The sequence below is a fragment of the Clarias gariepinus genome, chromosome 7 (genome assembly GCF_024256425.1).
Source record: "Clarias gariepinus isolate MV-2021 ecotype Netherlands chromosome 7, CGAR_prim_01v2, whole genome shotgun sequence".
Taxonomy (NCBI): domain Eukaryota; kingdom Metazoa; phylum Chordata; class Actinopteri; order Siluriformes; family Clariidae; genus Clarias; species Clarias gariepinus.
The window spans coordinates 24,426,079-24,449,572 of record NC_071106.1 but is presented as its reverse complement, the minus strand read 5'-3'; the positions used below and the strand labels follow the sequence as shown (position 1 = coordinate 24,449,572).

Below are 23,494 nucleotides of genomic sequence, written 5' to 3'. Positions count from 1 at the left end.
ACAAAGTGCAAGAGAATTGAGGCAAAGAAACACAATAATCCAGACTTTAGGCATGAATAATCAGCAGGGACACACACATATGGAGTTTGGTGGATGTGGGTTATATATAGCGGGTGTGTGTGTGTGTATATTTTTTATATATATACACACAAAAAAAAATACATTTTGCTTATATATATATATATATATATATATATATATACACGCTATATATATATATATATATATATATATATATATATATATATATATATATATATACACGGTATATGCATAGGTGGGTGAAGTAGCCAAAAAATGTACTCAAGTAAGAGTAGCTGTACTTAAATAATATTACTCAGGTAAAAGTAAAAAAAATATTGGGTAAAAAGACTACTCAAATACTGAGTAACTGTTTCAATCGTAATGTCTGTTTTTTTTATTGTAATACTTATATATTATTATACACAATAATTATTATATATACACACACACTAAACAGTGAAACCTCAGATTATGAGTAACATGGTTTATGAGTGTTCCACAAGACGAGCAAAGACTTTTAATAAATTTTGACTTCAAAAAATGACCATTGTTTTGGTTAACGAGCACCGAGTATCATGTTTCACGCATGTGTTTCTTGTTTTGTGATCACAACTGAGCCAACGTTTTTCTCACTCTTGCGCTGCGGAATCGTCTCCCCTGCTGGGTCTTAGTGATCATCTCTCACTGGTATAATCAACATCCATGCACGCGTGTACTGTTTACTATAACACTGTGACCTTGTGTGTGTATGTAAAACATTTTATTTTGTTTTCAGAAGCGCGTGTACTGTTTCTTATAACACACGTGTGTGTGTGGGTAAAGCAAAAGAAATTCTCAATACAGAGGTTAAAATTCTATTTCAAAATTCAAATTCAAATTTTATTTGTCACGTACACAGTCATACATAGTACAATATGTAGTAAAATGCTTGTGACTGCATGTGACCTTAAAAATAAAAGCTTAAACATAAGAGATAAATATGAATAAAAGAAATACGTTAGAAGATAAAATTAACTAATACAATATACTCTACAAGTAAAATATACTGAAATAAAATAATTATGGTAGAAAATTAAATAAACTAGTAAAATATACTGTGCAAAGTAAAATAAAATATACTGTACAAATAGGAACAAATATCATTATAATAATATAGAGATATAAAGAGGTGTACATTAAAGTGACTTCTTAAAGTGACTTGTTATTAAAGTGATTTGTGCAGTGTTCCATAAATGAAAATATAAATTTGTAGCGAATACCAGGGCTCCCATAGAGAGAACAGTCAATGGATCACATTCCTGAACCCCCTCTCCCAGCATGCATGGCGCCATCCTGATAACCTTATCTGATTCGATACAACTCTGACCCAAAGCTAAACATTACTAATTAATGGTAAAGGATGCGTTGGCATTGTGTCCACATTAAAATGTCTATATTTATTGGTGGACCATGCAACCGTCATTCATTGTCTTCATTATGTAAACCCTTTATATTAATGATGAAGAATGCTGGCAGCCATTCATTGTCATTATTACGTTAAAACCCTACAAATATATAGTGCAAAAGTGTGCATGAATGCCCAGTCAGTGTTGGATGTAAAAAGATGATGTTAGTCCTGTATTGTGTTGTGGTTGAGAGACCTTAATGCCTGCGGGAAGGCGCTCCTCCTCAGTCTCTCGGTGTTGGCCTTCAGGTAGTGGAATCGCTTCCCAGACTGCAACAGAGAGAACAGTCTATTGTTGGGATGGCTGAGGTCCTTTACCACCTTCCTGGCCTTGGCCCAGCACTGCTTGCTGTAGATCAAGTGCAGGTCAGGGAGCTCGGTTCGGATGATTCGTTCAGCTGAACGCACCACCTTCTGTAGAGCTCGTCTGTCCTGTGTGGTGCTGTTTCCAAACCAGGTTGTGATGTTTCCCGTCAGGATGCTCTCTATGGTGCGGGAGTAGAAATTCCTGAGCACCGTGGAGGGCAGTCTAAAGTCTCTCAATCGTCTGAGGTGCTAGAGACGCTGCCGGGCCTTTTTTTACCACGGTGTTGATGCGACAGGACCATGACAGGTCCTGCGTGATGTGAACACCGAGGTATCGGAAGCTGTCCACTCTCTCCACTGGGCTGCGGTTGATGACTGGGGTCTGGTAGTTCCTCTCCTGCTTTGTACAAAAGTCTACAATCAGCTCCTTTGTCTTGCTGACGTTCAGAAGAAGATTGTTCCTCTGGCATTATTTTTCCAGATTTCCAATCTTCTCTAGGTAGGCCGACTCATTGTTGTTCGTGATCAGGCCCACCACGACAGTGTCGTCAGCAAACTTGATGACGGTGGTGGAGTTGGTAGTGGCCACGCAGTCGTAGGTGTGTAAAGAGTACAGCAGGGGGCTCAGAACACAGCCCTGGGGGGCTCCTGTGCTGAGAATAAGGGAGGCTGAGACATGTTGGCCCATCCTTACGGCCTGTGGCCTGCCAGTTAGAAAGTTGAAGATCCACTGACACAAAGATGAGCTCCCAGGTGCTTCAGCTTGGTGGTGAGTGTAGAGGGAATTATGGTATTAAATGCAGAGCTGTAGTCGATGAAGAGCACTTTCACATAATTCCCCCTCCGAGTGTCCAGGTGAGTGAGTGATGTGTGGAGGAGATTTGAGATTGCATCGTCTTTGGAACCGTTTGGACAGTAAGCGAATTTTAGTGGGTCAAGTGTGTCCGGGAGTAAAGAAATAAAGTCTCTGACCAGGCGTTCAAAGCACTTTATCACTACTGAGGTGAGGGCTACAGGGCGATAGTCATTGAGGAAAGCAGGATGTGGTTTCTTCGGGACAGGAACAATAATGGACTCTTTGAAGCATGTGGGGATCACCGACTGAGATAAAGAGATGTTGAATATCTCTGTGAACACAGGTGCTAGCTGGTCTGCGCAGGCTCTGAGAATACGACCTGAGATGCCGTCTGGTCCTGCTGCTTTCCTGGTGTTTACTCTCTTGATGGCTCTCCTCACGTCATGCTCGGTGATGATGAACACGCTTCCAGTGCTGGCAGTGTCTTCCTGTCTGCAGCAGTTAGCGCCGCAAGCATTAGGATCGCTAGCATCCTTGGCTGCAGCCTTGAAGCGAGCATAGAAAGTGTTCAGCTCGTCTGCCAGAGTCCGCGTTCGTCATACCGGATGTTGGTGCCTTATAGTCCGTAATTGTCCTTAGTTCCTGCCACAGGCTCCTAGAGTCACTCTGTTGGAGTTGTTACTCTAGTTTCCTTCCGTAGTGCTGCTTCGCCTCTTTCATCGCCTTCAGAACGTTATATGACGCAGCCTTGTACGGTTCTATGTCCCCCGACGCAAGTCTCGTGTTGTAGGCAGCAGTGAGAGATCTCAGAGCGTCATGGATGGTTTTATCCACCCATGGCTTCTGGTTGGGAAACGTTATGATAGTCTTTTTCTCCACTGTATCATCCGCTAATTTCCTGATGAATGCCATGGAAAATTCATCCCGTAAACACTTCCGTAAACACGCTGACATCATCGGAGCTGTTTCGGAACATGTCCCAGTCTGTGGCATCAAGTACGTCCTCTAAGGCAGCCACCGATTGGTCCGTCCAGCGCGCGACCTCCCTTTGAACCGGAACTTCCTGTTTCAGCCTTTGTTTGTATTTTGCCTTGAGGAAGATGGCGGCGTGGTTGGATTTACCAAACAGCGGGCGAGATGTGCCCTGTAGCCGTCCTTGACAGTAGTGTAACAATCGTCCAGTGTCCTTTCACCCCTGGTGGGGCAGGTGATGTGTTGAAAAAAGTTTGGCGCTGCGCATCTGAGGTTGGCACTATTAAAGTCCTCCGCCACAATAAGCGCAGCATCCTAATGTTGTGTTTGGTGCTGTGTGAGTGCCTCATGCAGCTCGCATAAGGTAGTGTCCGTGTCTGCTTGTGGTGAAATGTAAACAGCGCTGGTTATGACCGATGTGAACTCTCGAGGTAGATAAAAAGGATGACACATGATTTTTTTGGGGCTGTAGAATGAATAATTTAAATGTTCCTTATTTCTTATGGGAAATTTAAATTTGGTTTACAAGTGTTTTGGAATACGAGCCCACTTCCGGGATGAATTATCCTTGTAGTCCGACATGTGTGTGTGTGTGTGTATGTGTGTATATACAGATGTGGTCATTAAGACTGCGCGTGTTTTCCCGCGGGATGCCTCAATTTAGCGCGCGGCGCGCCGTGACTTGCCGTAAGCAACATTCGGGAATTTAAATAAATGTGTTGTGCTTCACTGAATATCCGCCAGATGGCGCATGGAAGGACTTTATTTAAACGCCGGACCAAGTACTGTACAAAGAAGAATTGTGTATAATTACTTAGTCTAAAACAATATTGTTCCCAATGCTGAAGCAAACATGAATTTTATTTTGCTTTACAACAGATCTTTCATGATAAATGTGTGTATATGTGCTTCATATTTTTTTCATAATGATGAAATAAGATGCCCAAATTCGTGCTTTAAAATTCTTAATAAGTTTCTTATATATTTTTTGTAATGTTTTAACAGGGACAAAACAGTAAAAGACATGGCAATGTCTCGGTTTAAATGGTGTTAAAATTAATTTAATTTCCTGATAGTAGGCTATCTGATAGTGTTAAATATACAAATGTCCTGATTCAAGAATATGCCAACATATCTTATTTAAAACGTAAAAAATGTGTCGACATCATCAGAAGACATAAATGAACTATATATATTATATTATTAAGTAAATATTATTTTATGACCACGAGCTTCTTCTGGCATTTTATAATAATCATCATATTTGCTGTTTGTGTCCAGCATTTAGTAATTATTTCATATATTATTTAACCACGGCTGGAAATAATAGCTGGAATGTGATGTGATTGTGAATTCATGACTGAAATAAAGCAGTTTGTCTTTTGTAAAGTACTTTTACTTTACAAAAGGCAGCGTTTTTATAAAGCGTTTTTTAAAGGCAGCATTTTTATGTAGGTTGATAAACGTGTGTTGTACAGTATATACTTATACAGGTACTCACTTCTCACCTTTCATGTAGGTCTGCTCGGACTAATTCGTTTTAAACCCCTCAAAAATGTGTGTGTATACAGCCCCAAACCTCCATCAGTTATTAACAATAGCATCTATTTAGAAAAAATGCCCCAGTGATTTCGGAGCTTCAGGAAATTCTCCGGCGCTCTGCGCATAACACCGGGCCAACTCATGTCGGAAAGAATTTATAAACGGTTTCTAAACGTGGGCTATTGTTTTTTTTTTTACTTATAGTATTTGTTAATTTAATTTAAATGAGGTTTGGGACTCAGGACTTCGATTCGGCATCGTGATTCTCCTCTTTAATTTACTCCATAGTTTTAATCAGCGCTCAGCCGCATGCATGGAGTTTTCCAGAGCGCACTGGCAGAAGTAGACTAATGATTATGAACGCGTCGGGAAAACAGCAAGCAGACTAACTCTGACCATTTATAAAAACGTTTGCGTTCATTTTCTGACGCGCTCAATTTCACCAAAAACAATACAGAGCAGCGCAGCTTATTTGCTTTCAAACATTTATAAAATCACGTTTTTTCGTTATTGTGAGTGCGCTTAAATAAAAGTTGAGTCTTATAAAGGCATGTAGTCTTATATAGTTTTATTATATAGTTTTTGCACATTAATCAGAGTCCTCATCTGTTACATTTTTGAGGACAATAGTTTTTTTTCAGCCTGTCACGGCGTGCGCCCCAAATCAATATAGCTCCTCGCTCACTAGTTAGGCGGCCTCTCCTTCAAATATGCAAAGAAGCAGGGCTGCAGAATTAGGCACGAATAGTGAAGAAGAGCTCTCCTTGCTCACGGGCTTCCAATCCGCGCTATAAAATACTCTGGGTTTGTTGGTTTACAGTGGATTTTACTACGCGGTGTGAGTGAGACGCGCGCACACAATGCGGAAGTGCGGCATGCAAACGGGGCAATTGGAACGCGCCCCAGGGACTTCAAAGAAGAGCAAGCGTGAGCGGACGGAGGCAGGAGCTGCTGTCCGCGGATGGCCGTCGTACTCGTTTTTTATAGCGCAGGGTGCAAACCCGGGATCATAGGCATGGATGAGCTATGTCCAGCTCTGTACCAGCATGTCATGTGGGCATTATAAGACTAAAAAGTGGCAGCTGGCACGCACGCAGGTTAATTTTTTTATAGTCTAAATTAAAATCCTCCTCTTTAGTGCCTCCTATTCCTATTAATCCTATTGTTCTTTTAGTGTCACTGCGTGTGCTTACAATGCCAGACAACATTCAAATGCAAATTATTCACTCTCCCCAAGTGTGAATCAGCTGTTCTCACCTATACATATTAACCTATACGTTCTCACCTAAAGTGTTTAGGTGAAATTCCACCTATACAAGTGTGACAAATATGCAAAGAAAAAAAATAGGAAGGGGCAAATAATTTTTCATGGCACTTCACATGTAGTCAGATTGTTCCACTGGGCTGAAACTGTAGCAGGTGGAGTTATAGCACTTTTCAAATCACACTTACTATACACTGATATGAATAACTTTGAATGATGAATTCTACGTTAATATGATCTCGGGCTTGCTCCACATTATAAAAGCAAAGCGCGGAGATGGAGATCAGGGAAGTATGTGATGTGGTGGAAAATAGGCAGTGGCGGTTCTACACTGAATTGCTCCGCGGGCGAGACTCCCATCCACCCCCCTCCCCATGCCCCCCCAGCAGCGAAACCGGTTTGATGACTTCACACCTGTTGTAAAGGTGAGATGGGGATTACAGTAACTGTGGGTGCGCTTCACCTCGGAGCGCGCTGTCGCGTTGTATTCAATGAATAGACTAAAACAAAATCATGTTTGCTTCAGCATTGAAAACAACATTGTAATAGATTAACTTTATTAAAGATTATACACTTTTGTATTCTTTATCCACACACGTGGGCATCTTTAAATTTTTAGATATTGATCCTTTCTCGATGCAGCGAATTTTCTGAGCAAATTAATAATAATTTCCATGAATGAAAAGGAGGAAGAAGAAAAGGTTACGCGAAAATAAGAAAAAGCTTTAGAGGTAAATGCTGTGAAATGCTTCAAATGAACAGATTCTGCCTATAACAGGTCAGGGACAGTGAGGCTGGATCCAGCAGCGCACCACATCCCACATCATAATACATGCTGATGATGACCAACACGTCTCCCCTGATCTACCAGAGCCAAGTAAAAAGAATGGCAATCAAACAGAATAAAATTAGTAGCAGCACTAACTTGTGCTAGTTATTATGATGGTGGTCAATATTAATTGAAATAATGTTTCTCAGCATTATTTCGTGTTAATATTGACTACCCTAATAATTAAAATAAGTAACTAGTTTACAAGCGTGAGCTACTGCTGCTACTGATTTTATTTCAGCTTACCTGTTCAGTTTTATTGCCATTCCTTTTAAAATATTGTCTTTATAGATTTATATGTTGTTTGTCTTGATGTTCTTTTTTTCCGTTTCTTTGACCTAATATATGTTCAGTGATACTTCAAATAACATGTTTAAATAGCACTGATTTCTGTATTGTGTTATATTTTTATACTAGTAACTGGTGTTAAAAATGTATCTCTACATTAATGAGCCAATGTATTATGGTGTGGGCTGCTGTGGGCCAGGAAGTCCAGGGCCACTTTTTGGTCCCAGTCCGCCCCTGTAATAACGAATGGAGAAAGCGCAGTCAAAGCCCGGGGATTCTGTGTTCCGCGGGGGCCAGTCGTGAATAGCTGACACTCAGTGACAGCCAATGAAATTGAAGCATTTTTGTTGCTTTCCATGTGGTGTGGCGTTGCTTAAATAATATCTGTATAATATCCGAATATCCTATAAAGTCGTCCAGACCCTGGTTCGAATCCCGCTCTGGGTGAAAATGTAATAAATGTGAATCCTTTGTTTTACACTTTTTGCTTATGATAATCATTAATTTACAGCAACTGTGAGGTGAGTGCTAATGTGTTTCATAGCTTAAGAAAAAAAAATTAACTTAATAACTTGATAATGTAATGGCTACATCGTGGTATTTTAGCGAATAGCACCGGAATTTTGAGCACTGGCTGGGAATCGAACCCGGGTCTCCCGCATGGCGGGCGAATCACCTACCACTGAGCCACCAGTACCCATCTGCATTTAAAGCGCGTAAATATAGGCTAACGTCATACATCTTTGTAGTCCTTTTGCACACGCGTGGGTGCGTTACAATAATAATAATAATAATAATAATAATAATAAATTTGGAGAACTACTACTACTAATAATAATAATTCTGAATGAAAATGATGAATAAATACATATCAGTTTGAGCTTGACACGTTTATGAGCTCTGTCGCTTGCCGTCAATGGGCGCCTAAGAGACATAAAATTTTTCGGCTTCAGTAGACACACAATACTTTAGACTGAAACACGACTGCCCCCTACAGGTATTGAAGGGCATTTTCACAGCTTGCCGCGCGCACTCGCGGCAAGTCGTGGGATCCCTTTTCCGAAAACGTGCGTTTTTAAAGGCCAGATCTGTATATATATATATATATATATATATAATATACACTCAACAAAAATATAAACGCAACACCTTTGTTTCTGTTCCGATTTTTCATGAGATGGACTTAAAGATCTAAAATTCATTCCAGATACACAATATTACCATTTCTCTCAAACATTGTTTACAAATCAGCTTTGCTTCTGCTTTGCTGAGATAATCCATCCCACCTCACAGGTGTGCCACATCAAGATGCTGATCTGACATCATGAGTAGTGCACAGGTGTACCTTATACTGCCCACAATAAAAGGCCACCCTGGAATGTGCAGTTTTTTGGGGACTCTGGGGACCCCACAATTAACTCAGATTGTCAATTGTGGCCTGTGGAATGCTGGTCCACTCCTCTTCAATAGCTGTGCGAAGTTACATAGGTACATATGTATATTTATATCAAAATGCATGTATAGAATAAATGGTTAGAAAAGTAACGAGTCGAGTGTAGCCAAATGTAGTGGAGTAATAGTAATAGCATTTCTTCTTCACAAATCCACTTAAGTAAAAGTAAAACACATGGTGCAGTAAAACTACTAATAAAGGATTTTTTTTAAGTTACTCAAGTAAATGTAACTTGCTATTACCCACCTCTACATACACATATACGTAATTAAGTAACAAAAAAAAACAAAAATAACAACCAGTTAAAGATTTAAAGGTAAGCTAATTTGGAGTTACCAGCCATAAAAATCACAGATAAACAGTGCCTCTGATTAAAGTGGTTAAGAAGGCTTTACAAAGCATAAGTAGCACACAAATCTCAATAGCAACTGATCTAAGAAAATTATTGTGTATGTTGGATTCTTCAGGAGTATGGAAGGAATTAAATATAAATTAACATAATGAAATATAAATATAATTAAATATAAGGTATTAATATAAAATGTTCATTTAAGTGAGAAAGAAGTAAACACCAAGAAAGACCAATAGAAGATGTGAACAAACTTTAGATTGGTTGTATACATACATACATACATACATACATACATGCATGCATGCATATTATTCTTCTTTATACTTGTTCATCCATTTGTCATTTACCTGAGGAAGAGTAGGATTAGCAACTGGAATGACGTGTTTCTCCTTCTCTGAGAAAATAATTACATCATCGATAGCCCACTGATCATACCCCTCACCTGAATGAAGGGGTTGCCACCAGCGGAACTGTGTACAGGGTGTCTTAGCAGCTAGTGGTAATTCATAATGGGCAAACCTGTTGAGACAGAATATAAGAGACAAAAAATAATGATCTACTGCAAAATAATTATTAAACTAATACTGAGATTTCTAAAACACTCTTCTCTCACCTAGGCTTAGTAAAGTCAGTGAAGTACAGTTCTGCAATTAGACCCCAGCTTATTCCACCATTGTTACTATATTGTAGAAGCACTCCCTCATCTCTGTTGTCAGGTTGGTTACACTCCACCCTGTCACCACCCACACGAAGGTAGAATTGCACAAACTCTGCCCATTCTGTGTCCATGTTCAGACTCACTAGTTGTCTTAGTCCAGCCTGTTCAAATATTATTTCGAAAACACATTTTAAATCATATTTTCCAAAAGTTTTACAGTTGACCCAATTAACATAAAAGCTATTTTATCTTAATATTGTTTGTGAACATTCATTCCACACCTTGCTAAAATACAAAGAAGATCCAGATGATACAACACCACAACCCTGGTCAGGGGTCACCACCTCCCCACCAATAACCTCCTGCCATGTGGTTCTTAGATCTTCAAGAAACTCAAAGTCTGACAGTAAACTGGTAGACAGTGGTAATGTAGGCTGACAATCTATACCAGAAAAGCCATCATCGCACCTGAGGAGAGAGAGAGAAGAAAGCAATGGAGAAATAGACAGTTGCTATTAAAAATTAAAAATATAAATATATATAAAAATATATATTTTTAATATTTTTAATATTTTTAATTCTTTTTTAACATTGGTAATTATTTATCTGTATATTTAGTAGTGTAAAGAAGACTGACCTGCAGTGACCATGGTCACACCAGCCATGTCCATAGCACATTAGAGGACACTGTTGTCCAATGTAGATATTGTCTAAGGCCCAGTCATCTTGCTCACCATAGAAGTTTTGGATCCAGCGAAACCGTGTGGCCCTGGACCTAAAGCCAAACCACAATCAAATAATGGGAAATAAAACAGAAAATGGCAAACAGCATGGTTTCAAAGGCTAAGCCATGCTATTATGATAATATATGTGTAAAGGTATAAAAATGCACAATGGTGCAACAAATGGTTATCTTTCAATTCAAATGGGTGAACATTTATTGATCCAAATATCATTACTTGGATCAATAAATGTTAGTTTAATCATTTTTATGTCTCATGACTGTTTAATATAAATTGTTACCATTAATGGTCTGCTGGACCCCCCGTTTTTGCAAGGTGAATTATTTTACTTAAAATGTCATATTTTTAATTTAATAATGAAGGGTGAACAAAAAAAGTCACCTACAGCTGTATAGTAAGAGGTTAAAAATGGCACATGCTACATGCACACAATAGTGCACACAAGAAAAACAGCATTGATGATATCATGCTCTAAACAGTGGTCCACTTCTGTGTTCATCTATGAGTAGCTTTCATATCTGTTTTGATCTGTGCCCAAGTATGCCAATAATGCTGAAGACCGACTTTTCAAGTGAATATGGGCATGGTTCCAGAGCCCGAATTAACCAGACTTTGGGGTCAAGTGTACTTGGAAATGATCCTCAGTCCCTAATATGAAAATTCACAAATACAATAGGAACACATAATTTGTTTCATCTGTTACAATATGTAACATGGTTATGGATTCACTAGATCAGAGGGACACTGATTTTTTACAGAAAGTGTGCATAAATGGTGTTTAATCTGATCACTGTTAACACAGTAGTATTGCTTAGGGATGTGTTTTATGGGCGAAGGAATCAAAGCACTATGTCCATAAACCGCTGGTTGGTGGCCGGGGCACCATGCAGACTGCAGGGGAGGAACCTATACTGGCAGTGGCTTTGTTGGGAGCTGTGTTTTCTTTGGCTTCAACTTTAAGCATCAGATGCATTCAAACAGGTTGCTGATAACGGTCAGGGTAAGCAACAAGGCGAGGTGCCATCTTCTGACATTTTGGGCATTGTTGGCAGAAGTTTCCCAGCACCTGGCCCAAACAGTGTTTTCTTTTACCTGAAGATGACAAGCAAAAGCGTGAGAGAGACACGTGTTTGGACCGGGTCATGTCTGGTGATCATAGCCTCATCATGAAGCGAATCCCCTTGGTGCATGCACTGCAGAGCCTCTCTGCTTGGGGGAGATGTACTGCAGCAAGGAATGTTTGAGATGTCATTTTTCTTGCTCAAGGAAGAGTCTGAAAAGCACACACTGCAAAGATGTGGAAGTTTTCATGCTCACAGCCTTCCTTTTCTCTCTTAAGAGGATGTGCCAAACCCAGTCAATAATGCTTTGCAAGATAAGAGATGGTCTAGCTGCAGCTTTTTTGCATTTTGTGCAAGATTACGTAAAGACATAACACCATGGGTCCCCACTCATAATAATTAATAAACTGAGATTACACAACCACAGGACTTTTATTTCAAAAGTGTTACTTGTGTTAAGTAAATCCAAGAACACAAAATACACATAAAAGACACACAAAAAACTCTTGTAAGGGCCATGTTTCATTTTTATATATTTGTTGTTGTGTTTATTTCTATTTCATTAGGTAAGCATTATGCATTAAGTTCATTAGTTAAGCATTTAGTATAATAATCGTAAGTTGCACTGTGACATCATTCCATAGTTGTGTAGCTGCATGTCTATGCACGGTAGTAGTTAGACACAAGCCTTTGACCGTAATACTTTAATCAAAAAGATACAGGAAATAGGTTGTTGTAACGATAATTTAGGACCGTAAGTAACCAAGTGTAACAAGAAAGATACGTGTCAGAACTTGTAAATAACATATCAATACATGTAAAGTCAAAAGCTTTCTCCGTTGTTCAAGTGAAGATGAGTAACTTAAAAGTGCATCTTACCTGCATGTGAATGTGGACTGAAGAACCCGCGTGCGATATAAAAAAAAAGGCATGACTGTCGACAAGCAACTGAAACCGAAAGCGAAAAGAGGACTTGCCTGCTTTAAAACTCACTATGGCAGATGGCGAAGACAACGCTGCTGTCACCGAAGCTGAGGATGTGATGGCACTCGACGACAAAGACTCCGCAGACAAGATTCATGAAATGAAGAACGCCAAAGAAGGCAAGTGGAGTCAATTGACTGCATTATATGACAAAATAGAGTTGCTTATGTACAATGCCTACAACGTGCTTGATGTTGAACCTAGGTACTATACGGACTACAAAGGGCTGCTACAAAACTTTGTTAAAAGCAATAGAGACTTGCGATCGTGCCTAAATGAAGACGAACGTAAATATGATCTGCAAAACTGGTATCAGTTTAAATTGCTGTACTGCACGGAATTAGCAAAAAGAGTCGTGGATTGCGGACACTAAGAACCGCTTTAAGTCGTCTCAAACATTTGATGACGAAGTTTCACCAATGAACAGCGCATCAATGGTGTCGTCTAAGAGACTCGCTTCTAACAAGCACGGAAGCGTAGCGATGGCGGCATCCAAAAGGTCCTCAACATCTACAGCATCCTCAGCGCGGCTAAAAAAAGGCAGAAGTTAACAGAGCAGTCTTGTTGGCTGAAGCAGCAACCTTAGACCAATGGCTGGTGTCAGAAATGGAGGAAGCACAGTTAAAGACACAGATGGAAATGAAGGAAGCACAATTAAAGGCAGAACTAAAAACTAAGAAGCACAACTATAGGCTGAAATGGACAGCCTGAAAATCTAAATGGAGCTCGTAAAGGCTAATGCTGAAATATAGGCATATCAGGGTTGTGAAGAACGACAAAATCCCACTCTGTGTGGTCATCAAACCTAGTGGTACACATGTCACCAAATCAGAATATGATGAATATCACGAGCACAGTGCGTCAACGGAATATCTCAGACTGCCATCACCTTGCCAGGCAGCCAGTTTAAGCGTGCCCGTAAGTGTCAGACCTATAATAGCAGTCCATAATACTGATACAGTAGAGCTTCAGAGTGTGATACAATGTCAGGCAGATATTACAGAAATGCCTGCGAAGAGTCAAAGGCAATTTTCTTTACCTCAGCGCGATGTTCCTTTGTTTAATTGAGACCCTCTTGAGTTCACGGCTTTTATGAGTTTTTTACGGCGTTTAAACACGTAGTTGAAACCAGAGCTGATAGTAATATGAATAAGCTGTACTTTCTTGAGCAGTATACTAGAGGAGAGCCTAGAGATCTCGTTAAAAGCTGCCAGCATATGCCAGATCAGCTTGCTTATGCAGAAGCGATGAGACTGTTACAAGATAAGTTCGAAAATAAACAAAATGTCATGCACACTCAGTCCGGAAGTTAAGCAGTTGCGAACCAGGAAGTATAAAAGGAGTAAACAAACCATAGCATCTTGCTCAGTCATTGAGTTTGGCCCATGCCTCTTCCTTTGTTGCGTAAATAGTAAACCCAAACGCGGAAGAACACGAGTAGGCAGGATAATCACGCTATTTAATCTAAGGACTCTCACAAATGAGGAACAAGGGAAAGACACAATCTAACCCGCGTCCTATAAATGCACACTCAATCAGAAAGCAAGACCAATAAAGTGAGTACTCACGATTCGATGAGGCATGGGCCAAACTCAATGACTGAGCAAGATGCTATGGTTTGTTTACTCCTTTTATACTTCCTGGTTCGCGACCGCTTAACTTTCTGGTCCTAGTGCCGGTCGCAGACCGAGTGTGCATGACAGTACCCCCCTGTCCAGGACCGGCTCCAGACGGTCCTGAGGTGAAGGATACCCTGTGATGGTAGTCCCGGATGAGCTCGGGGTCAAAGATGAACCGCACTGGGATCCCGGATCGCTCCTCGGGGCCGTAGCCTTCCCAATCGACCAGGTACTGGGTACCTCTGCCCCGCGAGTCGAGGATCCAAATCCCACCGTCCCACCCCGCGAGTCGAGGATCCGGTCCCACCGTCAATGATTCGGGGAGAAGGAGCAAAGGGGGTGGGTGTAACCATAGGTGAAGTGATGAAGGGTTTAAATTGAGAAATGTGGAATACTGGGTGGATCCGGAGTGCCGCAGGCAGCTGGAGCCGGTAGGTGACAGGGTTAATTCTTAGAGTGATGTGGTATGGACCGATAAATCTGGGTGATAACTTTCGTGATTCTGTGTGCAGATGGAGGTTCTTTGTTGAAAACCATACCTTGTCACCTACTTTGTACAACCGTCCCGGAGGGTGTCGGCGGCGATGCTGGGCGATGTAGCTGGTGTTGGTGCGTTGGATGGCGATGTTTACTTGGTTCCATATCCGCCGACACCTACGGACCAACTGTTGGGCCGGCGGTACGTCAACCTCCGGTTCTTGATGGTCGAATATCGGAGGTTGGAAACCATAGCATACCTCAAATGGGCTTAGGTTCGTGGCAGAGGAGACGTGGAGATTGTGGGATAGCTCTGCCCATGTGGCAGGCCAGGTAGCGGGCCCAGGAGCGCTGGCGATCAGACACAAAACACCTCAGGTAGTGCTTCAGATCTTGATTGGTCCATTCCATCTGACCGTTAGTCTGGGGATGGTAACCAGATGACAGACTACTGGTGGAATCGATCAGACGGCAGAAGGCCTTCCAGAACCGGGCGGTAAACTGAGGCCCTCTGTCTGAGACGATGTCTTTGGGGAACCCATGCAGGCGGACTACGTGTTCCAGTATCAGCTCGGCTGTGTCCTTGGCTGATGGGAGTCCGGAGAGGGCCACCAGGTGTACTGCCTTGGAGAACCGGTCAACTATAGTTAGGATGGTATTTTTCCCTTCATCAACTTGCATGCCCCTGATGAAGTCCAGGGCGATGTGCGGCCAGGCCGTCGAGGAATGGGAAGTGGTTGCAGCTCTCCGGGGGTGGGTCGGTTTTGGTCCTTGGCCCTGGCGCACACCGGGCATGCCTGAACGAACTCCTCAATGTCCTTTTTCATTGAAGGCCACCAGAACGCCTGTTTTACGAATAGAAAGGTCCTTCGATTCCCGGGATGTCCGGCGACGGGCGAGGAGTGCCCCCATTGTAGGACCTCTGATCTTAAGGTTTGGGGCACATAGAGTCATCCAGGCGGCGCACCTGCCGGTTCGGTCTCCACAGCCTGATCCTGGCGTACCCTCGTTTCTAAGTCCCATTGTAGAGGTGCAATCACATGTGAAGTAGAAATGACAGGCACGGGGTCCGCCTGGGGGGCGTCTTCCTCCTGTTGTCAGGAAAGGGCGTCGGCCTTGGTGTTTTTGGACTCAGGCGGTATAACAGATGGAAGTCGAACTGTTCAAAGAATAGTGCCCACCGTGCCTGTCGTGGGTTGAGTTGTTTGAGATTTCTGATGGTGATGAGATTTTGGTGATCCGTCCAGACAATGAATGGCTCACTGGCGCCCTGGAGCCAGTAACGCCTTTCCTCCAAGGCCCACTTTATGCCCAACAGCTCGCGGTTCCCTACCCCGTATCGCTGCTGAGTAAGATTAAATTTCTTGGAGAAGAAGCCACAGGGGTGTAGCTTCTGGTCTGGACCTCGCTGGGGGAGAACAGCGCCGACGCCCACATCTGACGCGTCCACCTCCACAACGAACAGTTGGTTGGCATCTGGGTGAAGAAGAATAGGGGGGGTGGTGAAACGGTGGTGGTGAAAGTTGTTTGAATGCAGAAATGGTGGCGGTAGTGATGTGGAAGGGTTGAGGTGAGGGCCTGGTCAGACTGGTCAGTGGTGCTGCAACTGTACTGTAGCCCCGGATAAAGCGACGATAGAAGTTCACAAACTCGACGAACTGTTAAAGCTGTTTGAGAGTCTTGGGTAGGGGCAAATGACGAACAGCTTCTAGTTTCTGCGGGTCCATGGCCACACCCTGGGGCAAGATAACAAAACCCAGGAACGTGCTGGAGTGCTGGTAAAAGCACTTTTCCAACTTGTAGTACAGTTGGTGCGCGAGCAATCTCTTTAGAACAGCCCGCACGTGCTGGATGTGTTCTTCAGTGGTCTGAGAGTATATAAGAATGTCGTCTAAGTGGACAAACACCCATCGGCCTAGCATGTCTCTCAAGACGTCATTCATGAATTGTTTTAAAGGCCGAGGGTGCGTTACAGAGTCCAAATGGGATGACCAGACTCTCATAATGTCCGGTGGGGGTGATGAAGGCCTTCTTCCACTCATCGCCCTCTCTGATGCGCACCAAGTTGTAGGCGCTCCAGAGGTCCAACTTCGTGGAACACGTCCCAGCCTCAGCCTGTAGGCAAAGTCATCCCCACAGGATGATTCGGTTCTGGGTCCATGAGATGAGTGGGTCGTGCTGCAACAGTCAGGTATAGCTGAGGATGATGGGCAGTGATGCGATGGAGGTGAGGTGGAGTTGGATTTGTTCCAGGTGCTGGTCTATGGCGAGCGTAATGGGTTGGGTCTGATGGGTGATAGGGCTGAATGATAGGGGCCGACCGTCGACCGAAGTGATCTTTACTGCCGGAGTCTCTGCTTGCACTCTACAGTTAATATACATTCACATTATACATTGTGTGACTGTGACCATACCTAACTGCCATCTCTCCTCTTCTTCTCTTTCCCCCCCTTTCTCTTTCCTTTCTCCCCCTTTCACTCTTTCTTTCTCTCTGTCGAGCTACACATGTCGTTCCTGAGCTGCCAGTGATCCAGACTCCCTCTGCCCTCCGGACCTGTCTGACCCATCCTGGTGCCCCGCTTCTTGCTGAAGATCCCGTCACATGAATGCCCCGTGTGTCTCTCTGGGATGCGTCTGGTGTCTGGGAATGATTCTCTCTACCTAAAAAATGGTTCTGGCCTTGACTGGTGTTGGCAACTGTTTCTCTGGGGACTTGACAGTTCAATAGTTCAGGACTGGAACTTCTTACAAGTCTACCTGGGTCTTCAATAACTACCTGGACTCCATATTAACATCAATTAACATCAGCTATTATAATTGAACTGCCTCCCACCCTACACTCTGTATAAATGCAGATCATTTACTGCTTTCTGTTTCACCCAAATGAGGATGGGTTCCCTGCTGAGTCTGGTTCCTCTCAAGGTTTCTTCCTATTACCATCTCAGGGAGTTTTTCCTTGCCACTGTCGCCCTCGGCTTGCTCACCAGGGACAAACTGACCATTTTGATTCATACAAATTCACATTTCATACAAACTTAAATAATTCTTTTGACTGTGTAAAGCTGCTTTGCGGCAATGAAAATTGCTAAAAGCGCTATACAAATGAAATTGAATTGAATTGAATCTTTATGGGCTGGGATAACGCCTCAATCTTCACCTCCAATTCTTTGGCATGGGTAGAGTCAATGAAGTTACCAGCGGCACCGGAGTCGATGAACGCGGTACTTCGAACTCTTTTGTGGCCGATTTGCAGGTTTACCTGAACCGTGAAACGTGAGATGGTGGCGTTAGTCGTGGTAAAAAGGTGGAGGGGGCCTGGTGAGTCTCTCCTCGCACTCACCAGGGCTGGGCGATGCCTGGGCGAATTGGGCAGATTGCCCGGTGATGTGCCGCCGACCCACAGTAGGCACACAAGCCCCCTCGATACCATCGTTCGCGTTCCGCCACGGTCAGGGAGGCACGTCCTAATTGCATGGGTTTCCCGGCTCCGGTGTCAACCACGGCAAAAGGTGGAGATCCGACAGGTCCGGTAGTGGTGTGGGTAAAGGTTTTAGGTGGTCGTGGTGAGGTGTAGGAGAAGGTGGGTGCAGGCGGCAGGGTCCTTAGGGCTGGCTTTGGGTGAGAGAGAAGGCGTTAGTCAATACGGAGGAAGATCTGGATTAATCCCTCCAGTGTAGCGCGGCATCCCCCAGTCTGTCTGCATGGCGAGGGTCCGGAACTCAGCGGGCAAATATTCATGCACCCATCACTTCCAGAATACGTCAGCAAGGTATTGAATTTGCTTCCACTTGCGACGTGCATCAATGTCCTCTTTTTTGAAAAGTCCAGGAGGCAAGTTTGGCTGTTTAATCTTTGAAAAAAAAATTCAATCTTTACGCAATTCAATCTCAGCACCTATAAAGTTTGTTCCATTGTCACTTTTCATGACTGACACCTGGCCTCTTCTGCAGACAAAGCGTCGAATGGCATTCAAACAGGAGTCTTTATCCAGTGACTGCAAAACTTGTTGCACAGCTCTTGTTGTCAGACAAGTAAACAATACGCCATATCTTTTAACATTACTTTGAGCTCGTCTGACATCGAAGGGTCCGAAATAGTCAACTCCTACGTTAGTGAGGGGTGGGTGATCTGGCGTTATTCTGTCACATGGCAGTTCTGACATCTTTTTTACCAGTCTTTGCTCTGATCTTTCTACATGTCACACAATTAGAAAGAAACTTCCTCACAAGGTAGTTAGCAGTCGTAATCCAGTATTTCTGCCACAATTGTGAGAGCATATAATTCCTTCCACAATGTCCATACTTTTCATGAATGTTTCTTAAGATTTAAGTTGTGATATGTGAATCTTTGGGTATAATGACTAGGTGTTTTACATGCTCAGGCATTGAAGAACTACCAAGACGTCCTCCAACTCTCAGCACTTCATCCTGCAGTACTGGATCTAATTTGGATAGGCTGCTGTTCCTTTTTACAGATGCATTACCACTTTGCAACTTGGAAATTTCTTCTCTGTCCTGAATTGTCAGAGACAATTTTTAAACATGTCCTTGATATGAAGAATCCAGGCAACAGAACTTGTACCAGTCAGAGTGATAATTGATCAGTTTGCTCACAGCCTCCATGCTCTCTGTAGTACTCACGAGATTTACTGAAGCTGAATGTTTGATCTCGTTATCGTCAAGTTTTGAATCTAAGTTTTTTCATTGTCAATATATCTCAAGACAGTTGTACTGCCAATCCAAAATATAGAGTCTAGCAACTCCATTTCCAGTTGGCCTTTCAACATTTTGTCAGTGTTCACAGCAACTACTGGCGCAGTCAGTTCCATTTGTGGAATAGTTGTTTGTTTCAGAGGTGCTACATGAATTTTCCCCATTATAAAGGCACAATGTGCGAGTCCATCAGCGTTTACCAACTTGAGGTATGAGACAATTCCATATCCCATTTCACTTGCATCTAAAAAGTGATAAAGTCAGGCTATAGTTGTAACTCCAAAGTCAATTGGTTTTATACATCTTGCCACACTGAACTCAGACAATTGATGCACCACAACACCCCTAGAGCTCTCTTGACGGGAAGTGCATCATTACTCAAATCCAAGTCTCTCATGTCTTTGATTCTTTCACTCTCAGGAATAGAAGTCATTAAAGCACGACTATTACTTGCCCACTTGGTGAGGTGGAACCCTCCACTTGCACAAACGTTGGTGAGATTGTTATATAACGTAACTGCTTGATCATGGCTCGAAACAGACTTCAAACAGCCGTCTACATAAAAGTTTCTAAGTACTGTGTTGACTGCCTCAGCAAATGCATTGCTGCGGTTTTCTTCTGCTGTATTTCTAAGGGGGAAGTTAGCAACACTTGGAGATAATTTTTTGCACCAAACAGATAAACGACCATCTTGTATTCGACCAAATCTTGATTTACATCTCCATTCATAGGAAGCGCAGCAAATCTGTCTTTTTTTTCGTAACTCTCACATGATAATACATGACTTCCACATCTGCCATCATGGCAACTCCCACTTGTCTAAAGCGTCATTTCTGGTTCCTGTAGGAGCTCGCTATTCAATGATACTCCCTGGTAGCTGGCAGCATAGTCAAAGACCACCCTTAGCTTTTTCTTCTGAGGATGATATACACCATGATGAGGTATATACCACACTTGACCATCTTGTCGACTCAAGTGAGGTGTAGGGACCTTGACTGCATGACCTTTTTCAAACATGTCGTTCATGAAGTTTGAATACTCCTTGTGAAAAGAGGCGGTATTCTTGAGTTTTCTTTTGAGATTCAGTGCGCGCTGCATGGCTGCACTTCGGTTGTTGGGCATTTGAATAGCTATTTTCCTAAATGGAAGACTGATGTAGAAGTGATTGTCGGTAAACTGCAGAGAGTTAGACACAGAGTCAGTAAAAACTGATAATCCTCTTGTAACAACTCGGCTTTATCATCACAATTCCGTTCAGGAAAATCATGGCTGTACTGTTGTATCAGCATTTGTTCCACGCTTTTGATGAAAATTCTGTTGGCTGTAACACTCGCCTGCTCGTTGTCATACATGCTTTCCTTTACCGATTCTCGAAGAGGTCCATTTAGAGTCCATCCAAGAGCAGTCTTTACTGCATATGGCCCTTTGTGCCTGCTGTTAATCACTTGCCATGGTACTAGGAGCTTATACTCTTTGTTGTTTTCCACTGAGACTGGGATGCTTTTTTGTGTAAACACTTTGGAAAGTTCAACAAAGGTATTTTCTTCCAGACCGCTAACCTCCAAGTCAGTAAGCACATAGCTTTCTACTTGCTTTTTCGAGTTCATGGTGCTTAACATCATATCAACTTTTCTGCCCAGAACATTTAACCGCCTTGCTAATGACTCAGAAAGTAAAAGAACCACCTGGGTCCATAAAGGCATACACTTCTACTGTCTTGTCACTTTTCTTGGACTTTATTTTAACAGGTACTATGGAGAGAATGCAATTGTCTCAAGCCGGCAAGGCATTAACTGTTTCAGTTTCATCAACTTTTACTATTACCTGAGCTGTGTCTTGTGCGACAATGTGTAGCATGAGAGGATGTTTCTTTGAGCAAGACTGACATGTGATTCTTCTAGTGCAGTGTTAAATGTCCTTTTACTAAACAACCAAAGCAAAATCCATTCTTTCTCAAAAAGTCCAATTTGTCTTTATATGTCTTAGTGTTGAACTGGTAGCATTCATCTAAGGTATGACTTTTCTCACAGAATGCACAAGGTTTAGTGAAAGCACTGATAACTAATGCACCATTACTCTTGCTGTAATCAAGTCTTTATGATTTTCACCAACCTGTTTCACAGCGATTACAAAGCTGCTACCACTTTTTCCTTCCTTTTTTAGCTTGGATCCTTAAAGAGATTTATTGCAGTGTTTCTTATCACTAGTCAGAACGTCCAGGTCCCCAAAGAGTGGATTTGACAATACTTTTGCTTGTCGATCAACAAATTCCACCAACTGCACGAACTTAGCTCTTTTTCGATGGCGCTCCTTGTATTCGTATGCATGGACCCTCCATCTTCACGCAATTTGTAGGGCAGTTTTAAGATAATAATCCTCACGTTGGTAGGATTATCTAACTCATTCATGTATTCAATGTTTTCCATAACATTGCGGCAAGTTACCAGAAACAGGGAGAAGGCGCTTAATGACTTTCCATCCTCTGACTTTATTTTGGGCCATTTGAATACCTTTTGCATCAGCGCTGTTGCAATTTTTAGCTCATTTTCAAACTTGTCGTGTAACAGTTTCATTGCTTCTGCATAACCACGACGATCTGGCATGTGCTGGCAGCTCTTTACAAGGTCTCTAGGCCCTCCTCTAGTGTACTGCTCAAGAAAGTATAACTTATCAGCATCACTATCAGCTCTAGATTCAACATGTTCAAACGCCTTCATAAAAGACCTGAACTCAAGCGGGGCTCCATGAAACAAAGGAACGTACCGATGAGGTAAAGAAAATTGCCTTTGACTATTTGCAAGCATTTCTGTGATATGACGTTGACTTTGGAGCCTGGAGTGTGGGATTAAGAGGAGGTTCTGGTCACAGGATCTTAAATTTCTCAGGGGGGTATGATGGTTCAGCAAGTCAGATAAGTTGATGGGTGCTTGCTGGTGTAGCGATTTAAAAACAAATAGTAAAATTTTAAAATTAATTCTGAATTGAACAGGCAACCAATGAAGGGCCTTCAAAAGCGGAGCCACATGATCCCTTTTTTTCTTTTTCAAGAGAAATTTACCAGCGGCATCTGAATCAGTTGAAGACGGGTGATTTGAGATTTAGAAATACCATAATAAAGAGACTTGCAATAGTCAAGGCGGGTTGTAATGAAAGCATGAATGGCCATCTCTAGAGTCTTATCAATGAGAAAAGGTTAAATTTTTGCGAGCGTACAGAGCTGATAAAAGCTAGATCCAATCACAGTAGAGATTTGTTTCCTTAAGTTTTAGTGTGTCAGGACACCTAAAAGTTTAGTAACAGGACACCTAAATTTCAAACCTGAGAGGATCTAAAGGCTAATAGAGGACCCAGATCAAGATCAGGGGCCTTTGTGTGTTCCGAAGGGCCATAGACTATCACCTCAGTTTTTTTTTCATTAAGGGATAAAACATTATAAGATAACCAAGATTTAACTTTATCTAAACAGGATAGCAAAGTAGTCATGGCCAAGCCACCATTTTTCTTAAAAGGTAAGTAGATTTGCGTATCGTCAGCGTAAAAGTGGAAAGATACCCCATGTTTCCAAAAAATTGAGCCCAGAGGTAGCATGTACAATGAAAATAGAGTGGAAGCCAGCACAGAGCCTTGTGGAAAGAGACCCACCCAAGACTCTAGTCTATTTAGTAATATTGAGTGATTAATAGTGTTGAAAGCAGCTGATAAATCTAAAAGAACAAGGACCACAGAATCCGCCGTATCAGTGGCTAAAAAGATGTCATTTAACACTCTAAGTGAGCTAATCAGTACTGTGAGCCGCCTTAAAACCAGATTGAAAATGGTCAAACAAACTGTTTAAAGAAAGAAAGGATTGAAGTTCAAGAAACACAATATTTTTCAAGACCTTAGACACAAATGGTAGAACAAAGATAGGACGATAATTTTTTAGAACAGATGGATCAAGTGAGGGCTTCTTGAGGAGAGGAGTAATAGT

The 23,494-nt window shown here is 42.2% G+C and overlaps 1 protein-coding gene across 1 annotated transcript in view; it reads right to left on the bottom strand.

Annotated features, from left to right (window-relative positions):
* The window catches only part of reln (reelin), a 1,039,407-nt gene that overhangs the window by 355,340 nt on the left and 660,573 nt on the right, over window positions 1-23,494 (bottom strand). The window contains exons 27-30 of the mRNA XM_053500241.1: window positions 10,566-10,703; window positions 10,210-10,396; window positions 9,884-10,089; window positions 9,618-9,789 (exon numbers count right to left, since the gene is read on the bottom strand). Coding sequence (XP_053356216.1) covers window positions 9,618-9,789; window positions 9,884-10,089; window positions 10,210-10,396; window positions 10,566-10,703 — 703 coding nt within the window. The remainder of the gene's footprint in view (window positions 1-9,617; window positions 9,790-9,883; window positions 10,090-10,209; window positions 10,397-10,565; window positions 10,704-23,494) is intronic.